A 15,798-nucleotide genomic window follows, 5' to 3' on the forward strand; every position below is an offset into this window, starting at 1 on the left:
GTTGAAGTTGTCTAGTGTCTAGGGTGATAACCTCAGATGTAGTGGATTATTGTGATTGAAGAAGACATTCATTATGCTTCGAGGAAATTATGTTTTGTTCAGGATTATTGAATTGCCGATGGCGAGATAATTGTGCTGTTGGGGATAGTCATGATGAGTAAATGGAATATGAGGAAGAGAGAAGTTCTAACAAGTCTTTAGGAAATATCTTCGGCTACAAATGAATCGCAAATGAATGAAACTCTGAGGAAAAGCCTTGAGTAAATCTTAAATAAAGTCTGGAGAGTTATGAGAAGACAAAAAAACAACTGGAGGAAAACCGGTGAATCATTTGACACTCAAGTAAAAAATTGACTCATATGCATTTTTTATTGTTCTATTCTCCTTTATCACAATCAGCGATAAAAATGTAGATAACACTTGTCGTCGTAGATTAAGCGATCGACGTGATGTGTGACTTTGGTCCTTAAAAATTTTAGTAATCTTAAAATACAAGGCAAGACGTTACGACAAATACTCGAGTTCATAAAAATCTGTACAATGTCAGGTATCTTGTAAAACAACTAGAAACTTCACTGAAGTGTTGTCACTTCTCGATAACGAATGTCAGGGTGATCCCTGAACGTTGAAACGAACTGCTTTCTCAGGAATAATTTGGCGTTTGGCAGTTCTCGGGGACCTGAGGGGACTTCGTGAGCTGGAAGTGAAGCCCCTGTTGTTGCCAATGTTCTTAAGAGTCGCAGAACTGCTTTTGTTGTCGACTAAGCCAAGAGCCTTCCTCAATGAAGTCAATATTCCATTAACATTTGTGAGCGATTCAGTAACTTTTTTACTGACGTCTTCACTCTCGTGGTGACAGAGTTTGCTTAGGGTTTTAGCAGCTATCTCCATTTGTAGGAGGCACGCCTTCATGTCGTCACGTCTCTGAGTAACGACATGTGTTTCGTCAGGTGCCTCGAACAACGAACCATTCATTGATAATTGGAGAAGACTCTCGTTCAATTGTCTCTTTATTGGGGTCAAGTTTATTGAGATACGACTGCTGTCCAGGGAGTCCTCTAATTGGCTTTCGTCGAGGGCCTCCCAGTGTTCCGTCGAGTCTATCAAATCCTTTTTAGTGCTCTCCCCGTCCCGGAGGCGATGCACCCAGTCGAGAAAGTACATGGGCTCCCAGAAAGCCTCTTGCTTCCTGTCTCTGTCCCGCACGCGGATCATCGAACGCAAACCGTTATCCGTTATCACCTTTTGCTGGAGGAATTCCTAAAAGCGAAAGAAAATTCATTTGATCATGGATTCATGATGTTTTTAATCAACCAATCAGATTTTCATCGAATGCTACAGTGAACTGTCAAATGAATTTTTTTCGGAAAAAATTTAATGCGAAAATCCAACAAGAAGTCCTGCAATAAATTCCCCAACAGAAATTAAAAGCCAGTCATCGTGTTTTACTACGCACCAGTTGAATTGTTAATTACATTATTCGCAATGCTCCAATTTAATCATGCATCAAAAATCATACGATCGAGGCCTCGAGGTGCAAACAGACACAAAGCGAATTATCCAACTGCGTAGCAATCACTTCTACGTTTAAAAATAGAATCACATTTTTCGATCGTGAATCGTATTTTGCCGGATGGATTGCCTTATTGAATAAATATTTCTATATTTTTTTAGATAATGGGCATCATCGCATTCGACTCGCAACAGCCGTTAAATTCTCATTAGTGTCGCGAACTTTTTTTACCATTTACATAACATTCATAAGAAATTATACAAATTAAAGCGTTTGAATGGTATTATGATTGAGTTCAAAGAATTAAAATTTTGTGAAAAAAAAAATCGGGCTCGTCCGGGATTTGAACCCGGGACCTCTCGCACCCTAAGCGAGAATCATACCCCTAGACCAACGAGCCTCAACTGCTTAAGCATTATGAAAAATTTTCTCCAGGTCAAACCGTAAAAAAAAAGAATCCACGCATTGGAACCCCAAGTTATTAAATTATTGACCAGAGAAAAATAAATATTAAATAATAAAAGAATCTCACACGTTATCGGTTATATTTCAATGGAGATACTTAATAATTTAAATGAGAAAAGTAACTGAATGACTTTTATATTCGACTAAACAAATTCTCATCAAAAACCTAAAATGAATCAGATTTGTTATTAACTAATTCATCGGATGTTCCACTCAATTCATTTTGATTCAAGTAGTCTTTCCTGCTTTGCACAATAGAATGATAAAAAAATAAAAAAAACTTACATAATGGAGACCGATGTCACGACACCTCTCCTTGGCCTCCCTAACGAGAAGCTGCATCTCGTGTAACGTAATGCCCCCAGATCGCATGCAATCTCTATTAGTGTCATTACTCAATACAGCCTCAGCATCATTCGTGGTTTCGGTCAGCACTTTTTCAAGTTCGTCCAGGAAATTCGATCGATACGGCGACACACGTGGGGTCTCCACCGGGGGAACCTTCTGTCTCGTATTCCTCTCGATCTGATGAGTCAACATTTCCTTTTCAATCTCCAATTCCCTCTTTCGTTTGGTAATTTCCGTCAACGCCTGTTTCTGCTGCTCTAGCGATGACCCTAGACATTCTATCTCCCTCTCGTAATTAATTTTTTGCGATCCCAGCTGCAGTTCTATGTCGCGTTTTGCGTTTTCCAACTCTTTTATTGCCTTCTGTTTTGATTCTTCAAGTTCTTTCCTCAACCTGTGATGTGAAGAAGGTTCGAGACGATTAAAAACATTTCTAATGTTTCCCTCATACATGACAGCAACAATATTACTAACTTTTCCTCCTGTATCGTGAATATCTCCTGATGTGCAAAATCGTAGTCAACGGATTGCGAAGTACATTGGTCATTGCCATCTCCTGGATTGCAAACTTTAAAATAGTGATTTCCGCCGATAACTAAACGATCCCCATGCCTCAGTGATATTTCATTACGTACTATCTGCAATGCAAGTCTCCATAAATGGACATGAAAAAATAGCTGAGAGTGAATAACAATACGTAACAACCAGCGTAAATAAGTGGGAAATTGCCCTGATTTTGAATCGTATAATTATTTTTGCGAACAGCTTTAGTCGTAGAAATACAACTAATTGTTACGACAACTGCTACATCATTAATTAATAAGAATTAAGCACGTATTAATAATGATTTTTAAGATAATTGCTGGATTACTTATGCCTCATTTTATCTATCAACGTGAGAATAGAGATCAGTATTCTACTATCTCACCGTCAGTTATTTAAGTAATGGTATCACAATGAATAAATTACGGATAATACCTGTCCATTGACGTAAGTATCGCTATTTTCTTCAGGCTTCAATGTCAGATGTCCCTCGTTGTTCTCAATAGTGCTGTAAAAGTGTACAACAAATAATAAATAAAATGCGCAGTAAACACCAGAATGTCTTAATAAATCAAGATATTTCTTGATACAAATCAGTAAATTCACTTGACAGAGACGAAATATCAAAATAAATTGGTAAATCGATAGGAATCAAGAGATGGTCAGTTAACTAACCAATGCAGGGGTGAGACAAGTGGTCCATTGAGAAGAATATCCGGGGACACAGAGGAACGCCTCGTGCCCTGGGTATTTCTTCCTATAGACACTGAACCCTGTGGTATCAAGTACAGGAGTGTACCAGAGAGAATTGGATCTGGTGCCAGGTGCACCAAACAGGGAGACTTTATATTTTCTGGAAAATCAATTTCAACCGCTATTCCACAACGTCGGAGAAAATTTATTTCTACGCCTTTACGTTTTTCAGCCTCCTCCAGCTTCTCTGACCAGGATCTGAAAGAAAATGTTACTGTCAGTTAAAAATGAGTGATATTATGAAAAAATGAAGAGAACTTTTTTATAGTGGAAAAAATATGCAACAGATAATATTAAGCGACGAGTTAGGCACAAATGACACGTTATAGAGATAATTAAACATTCAATAAATACATAGCAACAAAGGAGAGAGAGAATTATATTAATATACATTAGTGTTGAAGATAAATTAGTACGCGATATTTTATTAACATTTTCATGTTTCATATTTCATGCATATTTCACAATTTATGATGAATCACAGAGGAGTCCATTGTCATCGTCGTGATATTCCTTTATCACGAGGGATCAAGCAGGTGAATAAGGATATTCAACGTCATTATTAGAACTAATCCTGCATAACTTGTAAGTGACGACCACCATAAACGATAAATTTATCATTCTTTCGGTTTCATAATGAGTACTTTATGATATTGAACCTCTCATTAATGCAGGATAGCACCAGTTTATGCGGGTCGCCCCATAAATCACTTTGGTACCAATCGTCACTATAAAAATTAATGTCCCTTGATAATGACGGTCTCAGGGGAGATACAATGGCAACTAATTGGAGGCAGATCAGCCACATCGGGGGAAGTAGTGATGGGATTAGTAATATTGAGATCCCTTTTGCCGACGGTAATGGCAAAAAGGTTTAGGTGATTAGAAGACAAGTGTTTCTACAAATAGTTGAGATTTGAGTTTCCGAGTTTTATAAGTTGTTACAAAGAACGGAAAATGTAACAACAATTGTTTCTGGGATAAAAAAAATCCATTTCCATGCTGACTTTAAACTTGTTTTTCCTTCGAAACTGATGATGAAAAAATTAAGATCTGAGTATCACCGAGAAGACATTAAATGTTTGAACGAGCAAAAAATCATTTCATAAAAATTTTATTACGCTATCAAAATGCAAAGATCTGCATTAAAAATTCATTCAAGTATTCAATGTTTTTGTCAATCCAGTCGCTTATAAACTCAAAATTATCAGTACTGTACCAGGAATATTTAGAACCCCCCAGGCTCCCCTTTTATTAATCCAGTGAAATAATCCTCTTACTTCTGTGTCACCTTCAACTGCTCCTCTGTCTCTCTAAGTTGATTCCTAAGTCTCTCAATCTCCCGTTCCTTATCCTGATCCCGAGCTACGTCATTAGTTCCCCGGAAATTCCTATTCCCCAGCTGTTTCTCGTAGTTCTCCCGAACTCCCCGCAGTCTCAGAACCTCAGCCTTCAGCTCTCTATCCACATAAACATCAATAGATTAAATTCCACGATGAGACGAGTCTTCGTAATCTGCAAACGAGTGTTTGCAAACAATTCAAACCTTATCAATTTATCATGTGGATCCTCGTTAATGCGCACTCGGTTGACAATGGATCTCGCCTGACAGGCATAGCGGAGGGTGGCCAAGGTTTCCTCTAGATGCAAACTGCTAGGAGCCACAGTCGCCAGCATTGCAGTTTTAGAATTTCCTCCGAGGCTTTCCTAAAAGGAAATGTTTGATTAACAACTCGATAAAACTGGGCTTCCCTCCATTTCCGGGCTGACGACTTGCAGCTGGTCAGAAGGTCGCGATCAGTTAAAAAAACATACCGATTATATCTGGATTTTGTTTCGAGGGGTTTATCGGATTATAACAATGATTATGAGTGTCCTCATCTATCAGATCAAATTGCATTGATAAAGCCTATTTTCAGGTGGAAAGAGGTACTTTGGACATTCCATATTGCTTAATTAATTAATTTTCGCCGGTGATAATAGTTTGCGACATTTGATCATGAGAGCTACATCAAAGTCCACTGCCACATTCCCTGGAGTAATCTCCAAGAAAATAATCTAAAAAATATTCTAGAAACCTGGTTTCCCCATTCACCGCACAATCCAGCTAGAGTTCTTCGAGTGTTGCGATATCTAAACTCTCAAGTGCTGATACGTATTTCCTACGTGCGTTTGATTAACATGTCTATACCAGCAACATTCCGCTAAAGCTCCAGCTACCTTCGTGAAAAAACGCGCAGTATTTTTTTTAAATTGTCGTCTCTAGAGTCTAGACTGTTGGAAAAACAAAAAAATTCCGAGTGAATTTGTGCTCGATGAGCAATTTATCCTGTCATATAAAATACTCAATCATTCTGGAGTTTAGTTAGGATATAAATTATATCTCCACACTCTCCTCAACGCCTAATATAATCTTATCAGACATTCCCCTCCTGAAAATACGTCCCATCGAGTCATCAAATCCTCGAATAACAATTCGCATGCCAGACCTCAGCAAAAAAACAAGTCTCCGGATTTTTTAAATTCCTTGTTTACTTTAAAAACGCAAGTCGCGCACTTACTAATTAATCTCCCCTCTCCCTCTATGCCCCCGTTAAAGCCGTCGTGTAAAAATATGCGCATGTAGCCTCGGCACGCAAACAAACACCAGAAATAGCTCGACGAGAAATTGTTTATGTCTGAATGAGCCTAGCCAACAGAAAGCTCATTGCGCTGTATCAATAATCCTGCAGTCTCGTGGGAAGTACGTCTACGTTGCAGCTGTCACGTGCGCCAGAAAGATCTGATAGTCTTTTACTAGCCCAAAAGGTTTTGACAACCAAGCCTCTTCTTTCGCACGTAGGCAAAGCTATTAATGATTTCAGTCCAAAAGTTTGTAGGGATTGTCAACATTTTCTCCTGATGTATATCGTGACGTTTATGGATGAGACATAGAATGCGTAGAAATCTATAATTCTGAGGGAATTAACATTCCCTCCGTTCATTTCCTCACATCGCTGCGTAATTTCAGCGTTTCATCATTTTGTTATTGAAGCAGTCCCTAAAGCCGACTCTCCGGCCTCCCAAAAGTTTAAAATTGTAAATAATATTGGAAAATAAACATTGAAAGGGTACCGTCTTTAAATTAGAAAAAAATATAATAGAACGAAATCCAAAAGAGAAAAAACTTCGTCCAGGGTTTGATAAATTGTAAAAATTTTTGAAAAAAAAGTCAAGACTCCATTTGCTCCACACTCCTCCAGGTATTGAAAATTGCAGCTTTTAGGAAGGGCGGGAAGGAGAGTACGGGCTAAAATTTAAATTGCGTTACAATTGTGACCTGTTCATTGGGAGTAAAAACGCTGCGAAGGTCGATATGGTGGGAGTAGTTGAAGCAGCTCTCTTACTGGTAAACATTGCGTGTGTCTCGTCGTTCCACGGTAGTTCAGAATAAAACGCCGTTGGATTCGCAACAGCTCCACCTTCGAAAGTTGAAGTGGCAAAACCAGTTTTCCCTCGAGTCTTATTAAATGACTTCTCAAGATTGAGGAAATAATTCAAAGAAATAAACTCCCATTGACTTTCTGAGTAAACAAAAATTTTCTGATTCGTGAATTTTTTTTTTCGCGTAATTCTGGAAAGGAGAGTCTGTTACGTGCGCCAATATTTTTTTATCTACTCTCACACTCTAGATTCGCTAAATATAACTTGAATCGTGTGGTCGTCATTCGTGTGAGAATATTCTCGATGCTGTAGAGTAACAGGAGCTTCAAATTAACAAAAATGGATTTTGTTTATATGCCTGAGGTGCTGGCATACGGTCCTCTGAGGAGTCCTGTTTATCGGGATTACGAGCAGCCTTGGAACAAGGATTATTTCACTTATGGTTAGTTTATCACAGAATATTATGAACCACAACATGACTGGTAAAGATGTATGGAGGCAGTTGGCAATAGCGCGATTACTCGTGAATTATTAACTGTTGACACTTCAACCAGGACATTATCATCTGGAAAAATATTACATTCGATTTTTATGGTTTATATAATTTGAATAATTTGAGTAATTCATTCGAATCCATTAAAGTTATCGGCAAGTTTCCTGAGAAAGCTTTTGTGGACGTACAATTAATTTTTACTCATGTTTTTTCGCTTCGGAAAATCGTGTTCTAAAAAATAAACAATATTTTTCGTTTCAAGTCAAGATTTCATTATTTGTCAATTAACGTATCATTAGCACAAGTCGGAAAGCTTTGGCTTAACATTATCGTTTGGTTTAATTGCACTTCTCTCGAAAATGTAAATTTTGGAACGGAAATGTTAATTTAATTACACAGAGTTGTGAATTTAATTTCATTGGAGCAAACTTGATTTCTATTTACGTTTCCATCAACAAATAATATTTTTTTAACTGGAAATTAATTTTGTTGTTGATGCAAATGAAAATTAGATTTTATTCTAATAGAGGACTTATCGGGAATTAATGCATTATTTATTTCATGTAGTTGAGAGCTTTTTCTGGGAATATATAATTTCAATCATTTCCAAAGAAAACATTATTTGACAAAAAACGCTGGAGTTCTGAAAAATTTGATAAATAATCCTCCGATTTTTTTTCTCTTCAGGAAAGTCCACGTCTCAATACACGACTCATCAGGAGAAAATTGCCTCCCAAAAATCGCGGTGCGATCAGTGTCATTTGTGCAAACAAAACAAGAGGCGAGTCCTGGGGACGTACATAAAGAAGTGTCGCTCCAACTCCGGCAACGATATTTTTGAGGAAAAAGAGGAAGGACTTGTTGAGGAGATGGCAGAAGAGGAGCCTGATAAAGAGGTATGCCAGGAGAAGAAGAGTACCCCTGGTGAAACAGTCAAGTCAAAATTCTCCTTCCTCAGTGGAAAAAAAAGTTGAGGTTGTGGTGAGATTCACGAGAGAAAGATTGAGTAGTTGTTAAGGATTAAATTAAGTTCGATAATTAAGACTTATTTTGATATTTTGTTTAGAATTTTAAGATGCTCGTCCAATATCAGATATTTTGAAGAGAAGTGTAACACTTCTAGAATCTTTTAAATCCACTTGTTCTTAACGGAAGGCAGACCTTCACAATTGGCCCCCAAGTCCTTTCTTAGCTCGATAATTTGGAATATTTGTTTTTCATCTAATAATACAATGGTGTGATTAATTAATTTCGTCGCTCTCGATAATTGTGACAGCATCAATGTCAAGAACATGCGAATACTGAATAATATGTCATCGATATCTTACTAGAAAAGGAGCAAAAAGTCTTGAGCTTCGTTCAACAAATAATTACCACCATTTAACAGTGGTTAATCATTATTGATATGCGGACATAACACAAATGAAGCTTTATCATACCAAGTACTTGCTATTGAGCCACTGTCTTATCACTGCAAATACGATTTTTTTGTAACAATCGGTATCACCCAAATTGAAACAAGTTTTAAGTAAAAAAACGTTGAGATCGTCAAGAAGAACACGATCTTCTCAATTTTTCTATTCAACGTAAATCCTTCATTGTTTGAATGAGAATAAAACCGGTTAAGAAAGTGTTCATTTTTCAAAAAATGATGAATCGAGAAAAGACAGTGGATAATGAGTCCTAAACGAGACGTCCTTCGTATTTCTATTTATAAATAGATCCTAACGACCTTTATAAGAATAAATTTTATATCTATGTAATCTATTAACTCTGTGGATGATTTTAATATTAAGATTGGAATACTGCAAAAATATTTGGAATCAGATGGGCGAAACCAACTAATTTTGAAAATAAAAAGATTTTTACAGAAATGTGTGCTGGTTTATTGAATTGAATGGTTGCAGAGGGCAACAGCATTGAGCCTACGAAGAAATACAACTCAACTTGCAGTAAAAAAATTAATTAACTTTAAATTGCAGAATAAATATTTAAAGAGGTTTAAAAATTTTTAAAAACAGATTTAGACAAAATGGGACCGCATTGAAGAGTCCTATAATCAATTTGCAGGATTTATTTGATACATCAAAGATTTACTTGATATTTTTTACTCAGAAAGTCTATTCTTAATAAAATGTTGCAAATCAAGTAATTTCAGAAGAGAGGGATTCTTTTCAAAAATAATTGCTTCGTAATCGATTTCTGAGTTGGAGAGGGCGGCAGCGTCAGCTCCTGTTGCACACGGCGCCAATAAATGGCCGAAAGAGAGACATCAGATTTAATTTCAAATAAAAATTTCAACTATTTTCCCTCAAATCAAAATGGTCAGACAAAGACTAAAATCTTTTAAAAATTGTGGGTAATCTTACGATCAATGTCGAAGGATAATTATCATGATATTCTTCTAATAACTCTCTAACATAGAATGAAAAATTGAAATTCCTTGGTACCGTGTGCAGGAGGAACTGTGGTATCGTGTGCAAAATGTATAAAACCCAGATTGATGCTAGAGCACCCAGTGGCTCAATAAAACTTATCAGAGTACTTCGACTTTGTCAGTCGATAAGGTAGAGCTTAAATATTTAACGATTATTCCGGAACAATCGAGATGGTGTGGGAGTTGTTGAAGACTCGTAAGGCCGAGGGGAAGAAAAATCAAGGTAAGTGACCGACTCTGACTAGTCATGACGTTGCATGACTCATTCGATTCGAATTCTAGATGACGAAGGCCCGAAAGGAAAGAAGACGTGCAAATGCGATGAGACTGGGGGCTGCAGATGCAACTGCAATTGCCGATGCAGGTGTGGAAGGAAGAAAGTACACATTCGACCTCCAATGTTCAATTATTACACTGACATGATGCATTGAGAGGTCAATCTGACATATAATTCAAAAGAGAGTGGAAAAGAGAATTTTTCTTCCTCAAGTGCTTTTACTAATAATTTTTTTATCTGTTTAAACCGGGGTATTATGCGAGTGTGATGCTATTGTTGTAATTCAGACTGATTTATTTATTAGTTGGGTAACTTTGTTTTCGGATCTGTCATGTATGAGAATGAGTAATAAAAGGATTAAAGAAAGGAAAGAGAAGCACTGGGTTATCATTATGAATTTCCTATTTTTTCTACTTCAGTCCCCTGTGCAAAATAAACGAATAGTTATTACATAAAAAAACGAGGTAAGTGACCGACTTTGACAGACCCTGACGTAGCATGAGTCAGTGGATTCTGAATTGTTGATGACACAGGCTGAAAGGAATGTTTGGAAGCTGAAACGTTGGCTCATGAGAAGGGATTCTTCAACGATTCAACTTCATTTCAGATGAAAAATTTCTGGAGGATTCAGATCAATTTCGTTCCATGTAATTTTTACGAATAATTACAATGTGACAAGAACCTCTTCAAAAGCACCAAAACATACCTTTAACAGCCAGGTGAGGATCGACTCTCTATAGGGGATGAATCCACGTTTTCGATTATTAGTACTCTCAGCTAGGGATGCGATTACTTTACCCAGAGTCAGGAGAGATTTATTAATTGAGACTCCTTCCTGCAATAATTAGGAACGTTGCTGTTCAAATCATTCATTGATTATTCTTATCTTCTTTCCTTTGCATGGTTTAGGGTACAAATAATTATAGTACCATAAATAAAATTTTGAACTGTCTCAAACAATAAAAAAAAAACAAATTACCCGAAGTCTTTCTCCACTGGCACAAGTCTGGCTAAGTCTCTCACTGCCAGCAAGATCCACCAAATTGATCTTGCTCCTCCTGCTGGCCTCCCCCCGGGAGACCTGGCCCTTCAGCGTTTGCGTCAGAACAACGCTGAAAATACTGTGGGACCTGGAGCTCTTCTCATTCATCTCCGTGGCAGCCGTAGCCTTCTGCGAGCTCCCCACCTTCAGCCAGCCCTGGAGATCTCCATAGTTCTGAATGCAGTGCTGACTGAGGTCAACAACATACGGCCCAAATACCGGATGCTCCCTGACCTTCAGAGGAGTTCGCTTCTTCCCACTGTTGGAGGTGCTGGCCAGCAAGTCGTGAATCTTTTCGTTGTAAATTTCAAAGTAACTGATCTCGACGCTTGTGAGGAGGTTCTCGTTGTCACTAGCTCGGGAGAATATTTCGTGACAGAAACGTGGGATTATCCCGGCTCCCTCCGGCAGTCTGGGCGCGTCTGGGTTCTGATTGAACTCGGAACCCATCATGCTGTGGCTCTTTCCTGACCCAGTCTGTCCATAAGCAAATAGACAGACATTGTAGCCCTCGAAGGCACTCTCCACCAGGGGCAGAACCATTGCATCGAAGATCTTCTTCTGGTCCAATGCGGAGGACTTTGACGTGGACTTGAAGCAGTGATCATAGTTGAAGCTGTGCTGGGAGCAGTCAGAGTCAACGGTTACTGTATTTTCTCGGACCTGGACAACTGGCTTTGCCTCGGGGTCGTTCAATTCCCGAAGATTCATCGGTCTGACTCTCACACCGACGGTTAAATTGCTGCTTTCACCCTCGCAAATGGTCATCTCCTCGAGGGGATTGTCTTTCTTGGTACGTGGGGTCTCCACTTGGACGGGACCGAAGCAGTCTGGGGTAGACTGGGGTGAGGGGTCCGTGAAGAAACGACGAACTGGGGTCCTGAAGGGTGTGCTACTGGACTTCTGGGGGTGATTTGGGGTGCAGAAGAACGTGGGGGTCTTCTCGGAGGACGATCGAGCTGGCTTGGAGGTGTGTGGAGTCGTCTGAATGTCATCCGTCATCAAGTTGCCAAAGTAGGTCTTCTGCCGAGGATTTCGCGAGTTTGGGGTGTTTGGGGGGTGGACATTGCTAGCTTTAGCCGCAGACCTTTCGGAGGAAGTCATGGGCGAGTTCGAGAATGTCGGGCGACTGGAAGGACAGACGATTATTCATTAGAGGAGGGATTGCGAAAAAATATCAAAATAATTTATTGAACTACTTACGAAGATATATTCCCAGGAGTTTTGTTTTCGTCGTTGAAACCTGTCGGGCAGCTCGAAAAAATGGCGCCACAAAAGCCCCTGTTAACCGGCTGCTTCGCCATTGTCCATCAAGTATTTAAACAATTAAACTTAACTGACCTCCATTCAAGGCAAGAGCCCTTGTACCAAATAAATTCACTCTTTCCCTTTATCTGGCATTTCAACACATGGCCTTGTCCCTTCCCCTCGGCAGCAGATGCAGCCGGTCAACGGTCATGTCATAGCTTTAAAAAAAACGTTATGAAGATCCAATAAAAATGTCACTACCCTTTTAACTCCAGTAAATGAATAAATACAACGATTATGAAACAGATACAACACACGGGGACACAAGACTTGTCCATAAAACTACGGACACAACGTACGATATTTATTTTAAATCGCTTTTATCCGTTTGTTTACAGCGACTTCAAACTTCAGAAAACGTGTCTGAACTCGCTGCAGTAAGCGGTGTGAAGTTAGCGGCAGTCAGGTTTTCCAGAAAACCGTGGGGAATTTGAGGGAGATTATAGGGGATTCACATAAAATACGAATGGGGAACTTGCATGATTTTTTTTTAGATTTTTTTTACATAGTTAATGGTCCCAATAATAGATTTTTCATGAAAAAACATTTAAAAAATCGTTTAACAATTAATTATCGATTGTTCAAAAAGTGAAATTTTCAAATGCTCCAAAAGTTGTCATGACGTCATCAGGCGGGTCCTATACTTCCGCATGTGGCGCCATCTACCGGATCATAGATTCCTACCGTCGGTATATCAAATTTACCTAACCCTAACTGATTAAACCTATTTAAACTGATTTAACCTTAACTGATTAAAACACTCACAAATACTCCAAAATGTCAAACGACAGTAAAAAAGTTAAAAAACAACCATACAAATATTGTTTTGTACCATCGTGTGCGAACTCAACTGTGTCAACCCCGAATTAAGTGTTTATAACAGTTCCTGCGTGCAAAAATATTCGAAAATTGTGGTGTGAAGCCGCAGGTTATTCTCACCCATTACTGGGCAGAAGTGACATTTAACAATATAACCTCTACTGTTTGTTGACACCGGCTTACATTTAGAAAAATATCAGTGCTGTCATCTAGTGGCTGCAATAAGAACCCGGAGTCACCGCCTGATGACGTCACGAGCGTTAAAAAGTGGTTCAAAATTATGCAATTTTCGATTGATTGTTAAAAAAAAACTGCAATGAGTTAGAATGCATTTTTCATTGGAGAGTATTCCATAGGCGTTAAACTATTTATTAATACACTTATTTCTCAAATCTGGGCCGCATGCAAGTTCCCCATTGCATCACTGTGAGAAGGCAAGAAACTATAGGGGAGGATTGGCCAAATTTTCACAAGCTGCAGCTCATTGCAAATGCCGCATATCAATTCGTTTTCCAGTTCTGTCAAAACCCATAATCACTCCATATCAATAATAATAAATAGAACCCCCTGCTCTATAAAAAGGGCTTGATGATAACCAGGAACCCCCCTGCGTTTTCAACCCCCACATGGTGAATCCTCCAGCAACCCCATGAACCTCCCATCCCCAAACATGAAGTCCCTCAGTGATGTGAGACGACCGAAGGATCTGAAAAGAAAACGTGATGATAGTAATCACGACGTGCGACTTGATAAACAATTAAAAGTGACTGATTTTGATACGAACAGTAGTATTAACCTAGACAATAATGTGGTGGAGAGTGCGGGATTTTTCGATGAGTACTGTCAGATATTGTTGAAGGACAGCACTCCGAGCCAAGGGGCTGTCATTGATGATGACTTGTTGGGTGACAAGGGACGAGACATATTCAATGAGATGAATCCTGCCCTGGTGAGGGTACCCTTAGCAATGAGACTCAAGGCCTGGGCCGTTAGAAACTCGGAGAACCTTAGAATTGAGGTTATTGACGATCTCCTGACTATTCTGAGGGACGAGGGATACCTAGATCTTCCTGACAGTGCTGTGGCACTTATGGGAGGAGAGGGACCATCAGTGGCGCCTGAGGGAGCCAGAGACGATGCCCTCACCGACGGAGACCTGGAGAAGGTCGACGTTTGGATAAAGAAAGAGGAGTCCAGTGAATCGATGTGGCCAAATGATGACAACAACAGTTCGGAACCACTGTCTCACGACGAGATCGAGGCCAATATCAAGAACGATATTATCTGCCCGGACTTTGCTGTCACTGATTTCATGTCTGATGACAATCACAAGGTGAAGGATGAACAGAGGGGAATTGGGGGGGAGGGTGAACCAAAATTTTGCTCGGTTATGAAGGGGGAGCTTCAGAAGATGGAGCAGAAGTGGGCGAGACAGCTCGAGAGCACGAAAAGAAGTCTGCTTTATGATATGGTGAGGAAGTACGAGGATCTCAAGAACAGGATTGGCCTTTCTACGAGAGCTTTGGGCACCGGGTTTACCGATGACAGAGAGGTTCTTGGAATTAAACTGCCCTTCCTGGATGTCGATACGTTCCGAGATTTTGATGAGGGCATTGCTGATAATCCGGAAAAGGAAATTGCAATGGTAATTTTTTTTTGGTAGAATCCCTGAGGGTTAATGAGGGCGCAAATAAATGACTAATTCTCTTGTCATATTTTGGGCATTGACATAAGACAGGATTTCGATTCATTACTAGGCTAGCGCTATATCCATGCGCACCCAAATTTTTAAATGACATAAAATGACCCCCTGTTTTGGTCCCTAGAAATCATTGATGACAACTTTATGTTTCGGAGCTACATCACTCAGTAACAGTATTGGCTGTACCTTATCAGCAATTTTAGCAAAGGACGTACAAATGCAATATAGTGCATGTGGAAAAAAAATCAGAGGAATTAAGAAATTAAATTTTGGAGACACGAATACATTTAGATATTTCAAAGGTAAAAATCATCGATTTTTCATAATTTACAACATGGGTATGGAGTAAATTATTAATTAATATTGTAAGCATCAATTAATTATGAAAAATGATTCTCCAGATGTTTTGAGAGAGAAACATGGCACGAGTGATGCCGAAATCGTCTCGAAAACAAGTCGCTGGTTTACAGGCGCTGGGGATCGTGATGGAGGCAGGAAAGAGCGCAGGAAATGATCAAAATATCCCGCTCCTGAGATTAATTGGCAGCCACATCGATAAGTGATAAGCAATTTTTTGTAGAAAAACTACAAAATAAGAAAAAAATATATAAACCTTGTACAGAATAAAATATTTTACTTAGGCGATTTTCATACTCTCTGTATATTTAAGTGTAG

General features: G+C 39.0%; 3 protein-coding genes and 1 non-coding gene across 4 annotated transcripts; 2 read left to right on the top strand and 2 right to left on the bottom strand.

The window, feature by feature from the left end:
- Window positions 1-350: 350 nt before the first annotated feature.
- On the bottom strand, window positions 351-12,983 carry LOC135160505 (kinesin-like protein KIF14). The gene is made up of 10 exons (XM_064117117.1): window positions 12,498-12,983; window positions 11,232-12,423; window positions 10,959-11,087; window positions 5,169-5,329; window positions 4,903-5,082; window positions 3,545-3,820; window positions 3,305-3,377; window positions 2,801-2,964; window positions 2,264-2,720; window positions 351-1,260 (listed from the first exon to the last, which is right to left on the bottom strand). The coding sequence occupies exons 1-10, from the start codon at window positions 12,596-12,598 to the stop codon at window positions 607-609; spliced, it is 3,387 nt and encodes a 1,128-aa protein (XP_063973187.1). The 5' UTR covers window positions 12,599-12,983; the 3' UTR covers window positions 351-606.
- Trnap-agg (transfer RNA proline (anticodon AGG)) lies at window positions 1,842-1,913 on the bottom strand. Its single transcript has one exon. It is a non-coding gene; the product is annotated as a tRNA-Pro (tRNA).
- Window positions 7,017-10,628, top strand: LOC135160523 (uncharacterized). Its single transcript, XM_064117152.1, has 3 exons — window positions 7,017-7,487; window positions 8,226-10,198; window positions 10,258-10,628. Exons 1-2 carry the CDS (start codon window positions 7,385-7,387, stop codon window positions 8,510-8,512), a joined length of 390 nt encoding a protein of 129 aa, XP_063973222.1. The 5' UTR covers window positions 7,017-7,384; the 3' UTR covers window positions 8,513-10,198; window positions 10,258-10,628.
- Window positions 12,984-13,893: 910 nt separating the features above from the next.
- Window positions 13,894-15,768, top strand: LOC135160538 (uncharacterized). The gene is made up of 3 exons (XM_064117182.1): window positions 13,894-15,066; window positions 15,248-15,425; window positions 15,525-15,768. The coding sequence occupies exons 1-3, from the start codon at window positions 14,071-14,073 to the stop codon at window positions 15,635-15,637; spliced, it is 1,287 nt and encodes a 428-aa protein (XP_063973252.1). The 5' UTR covers window positions 13,894-14,070; the 3' UTR covers window positions 15,638-15,768.
- The last annotated feature ends 30 nt before the right edge of the window (window positions 15,769-15,798 follow it).

This window comes from Diachasmimorpha longicaudata, chromosome 3, assembly GCF_034640455.1.
Source record: "Diachasmimorpha longicaudata isolate KC_UGA_2023 chromosome 3, iyDiaLong2, whole genome shotgun sequence".
Classification (NCBI taxonomy): domain Eukaryota; kingdom Metazoa; phylum Arthropoda; class Insecta; order Hymenoptera; family Braconidae; genus Diachasmimorpha; species Diachasmimorpha longicaudata.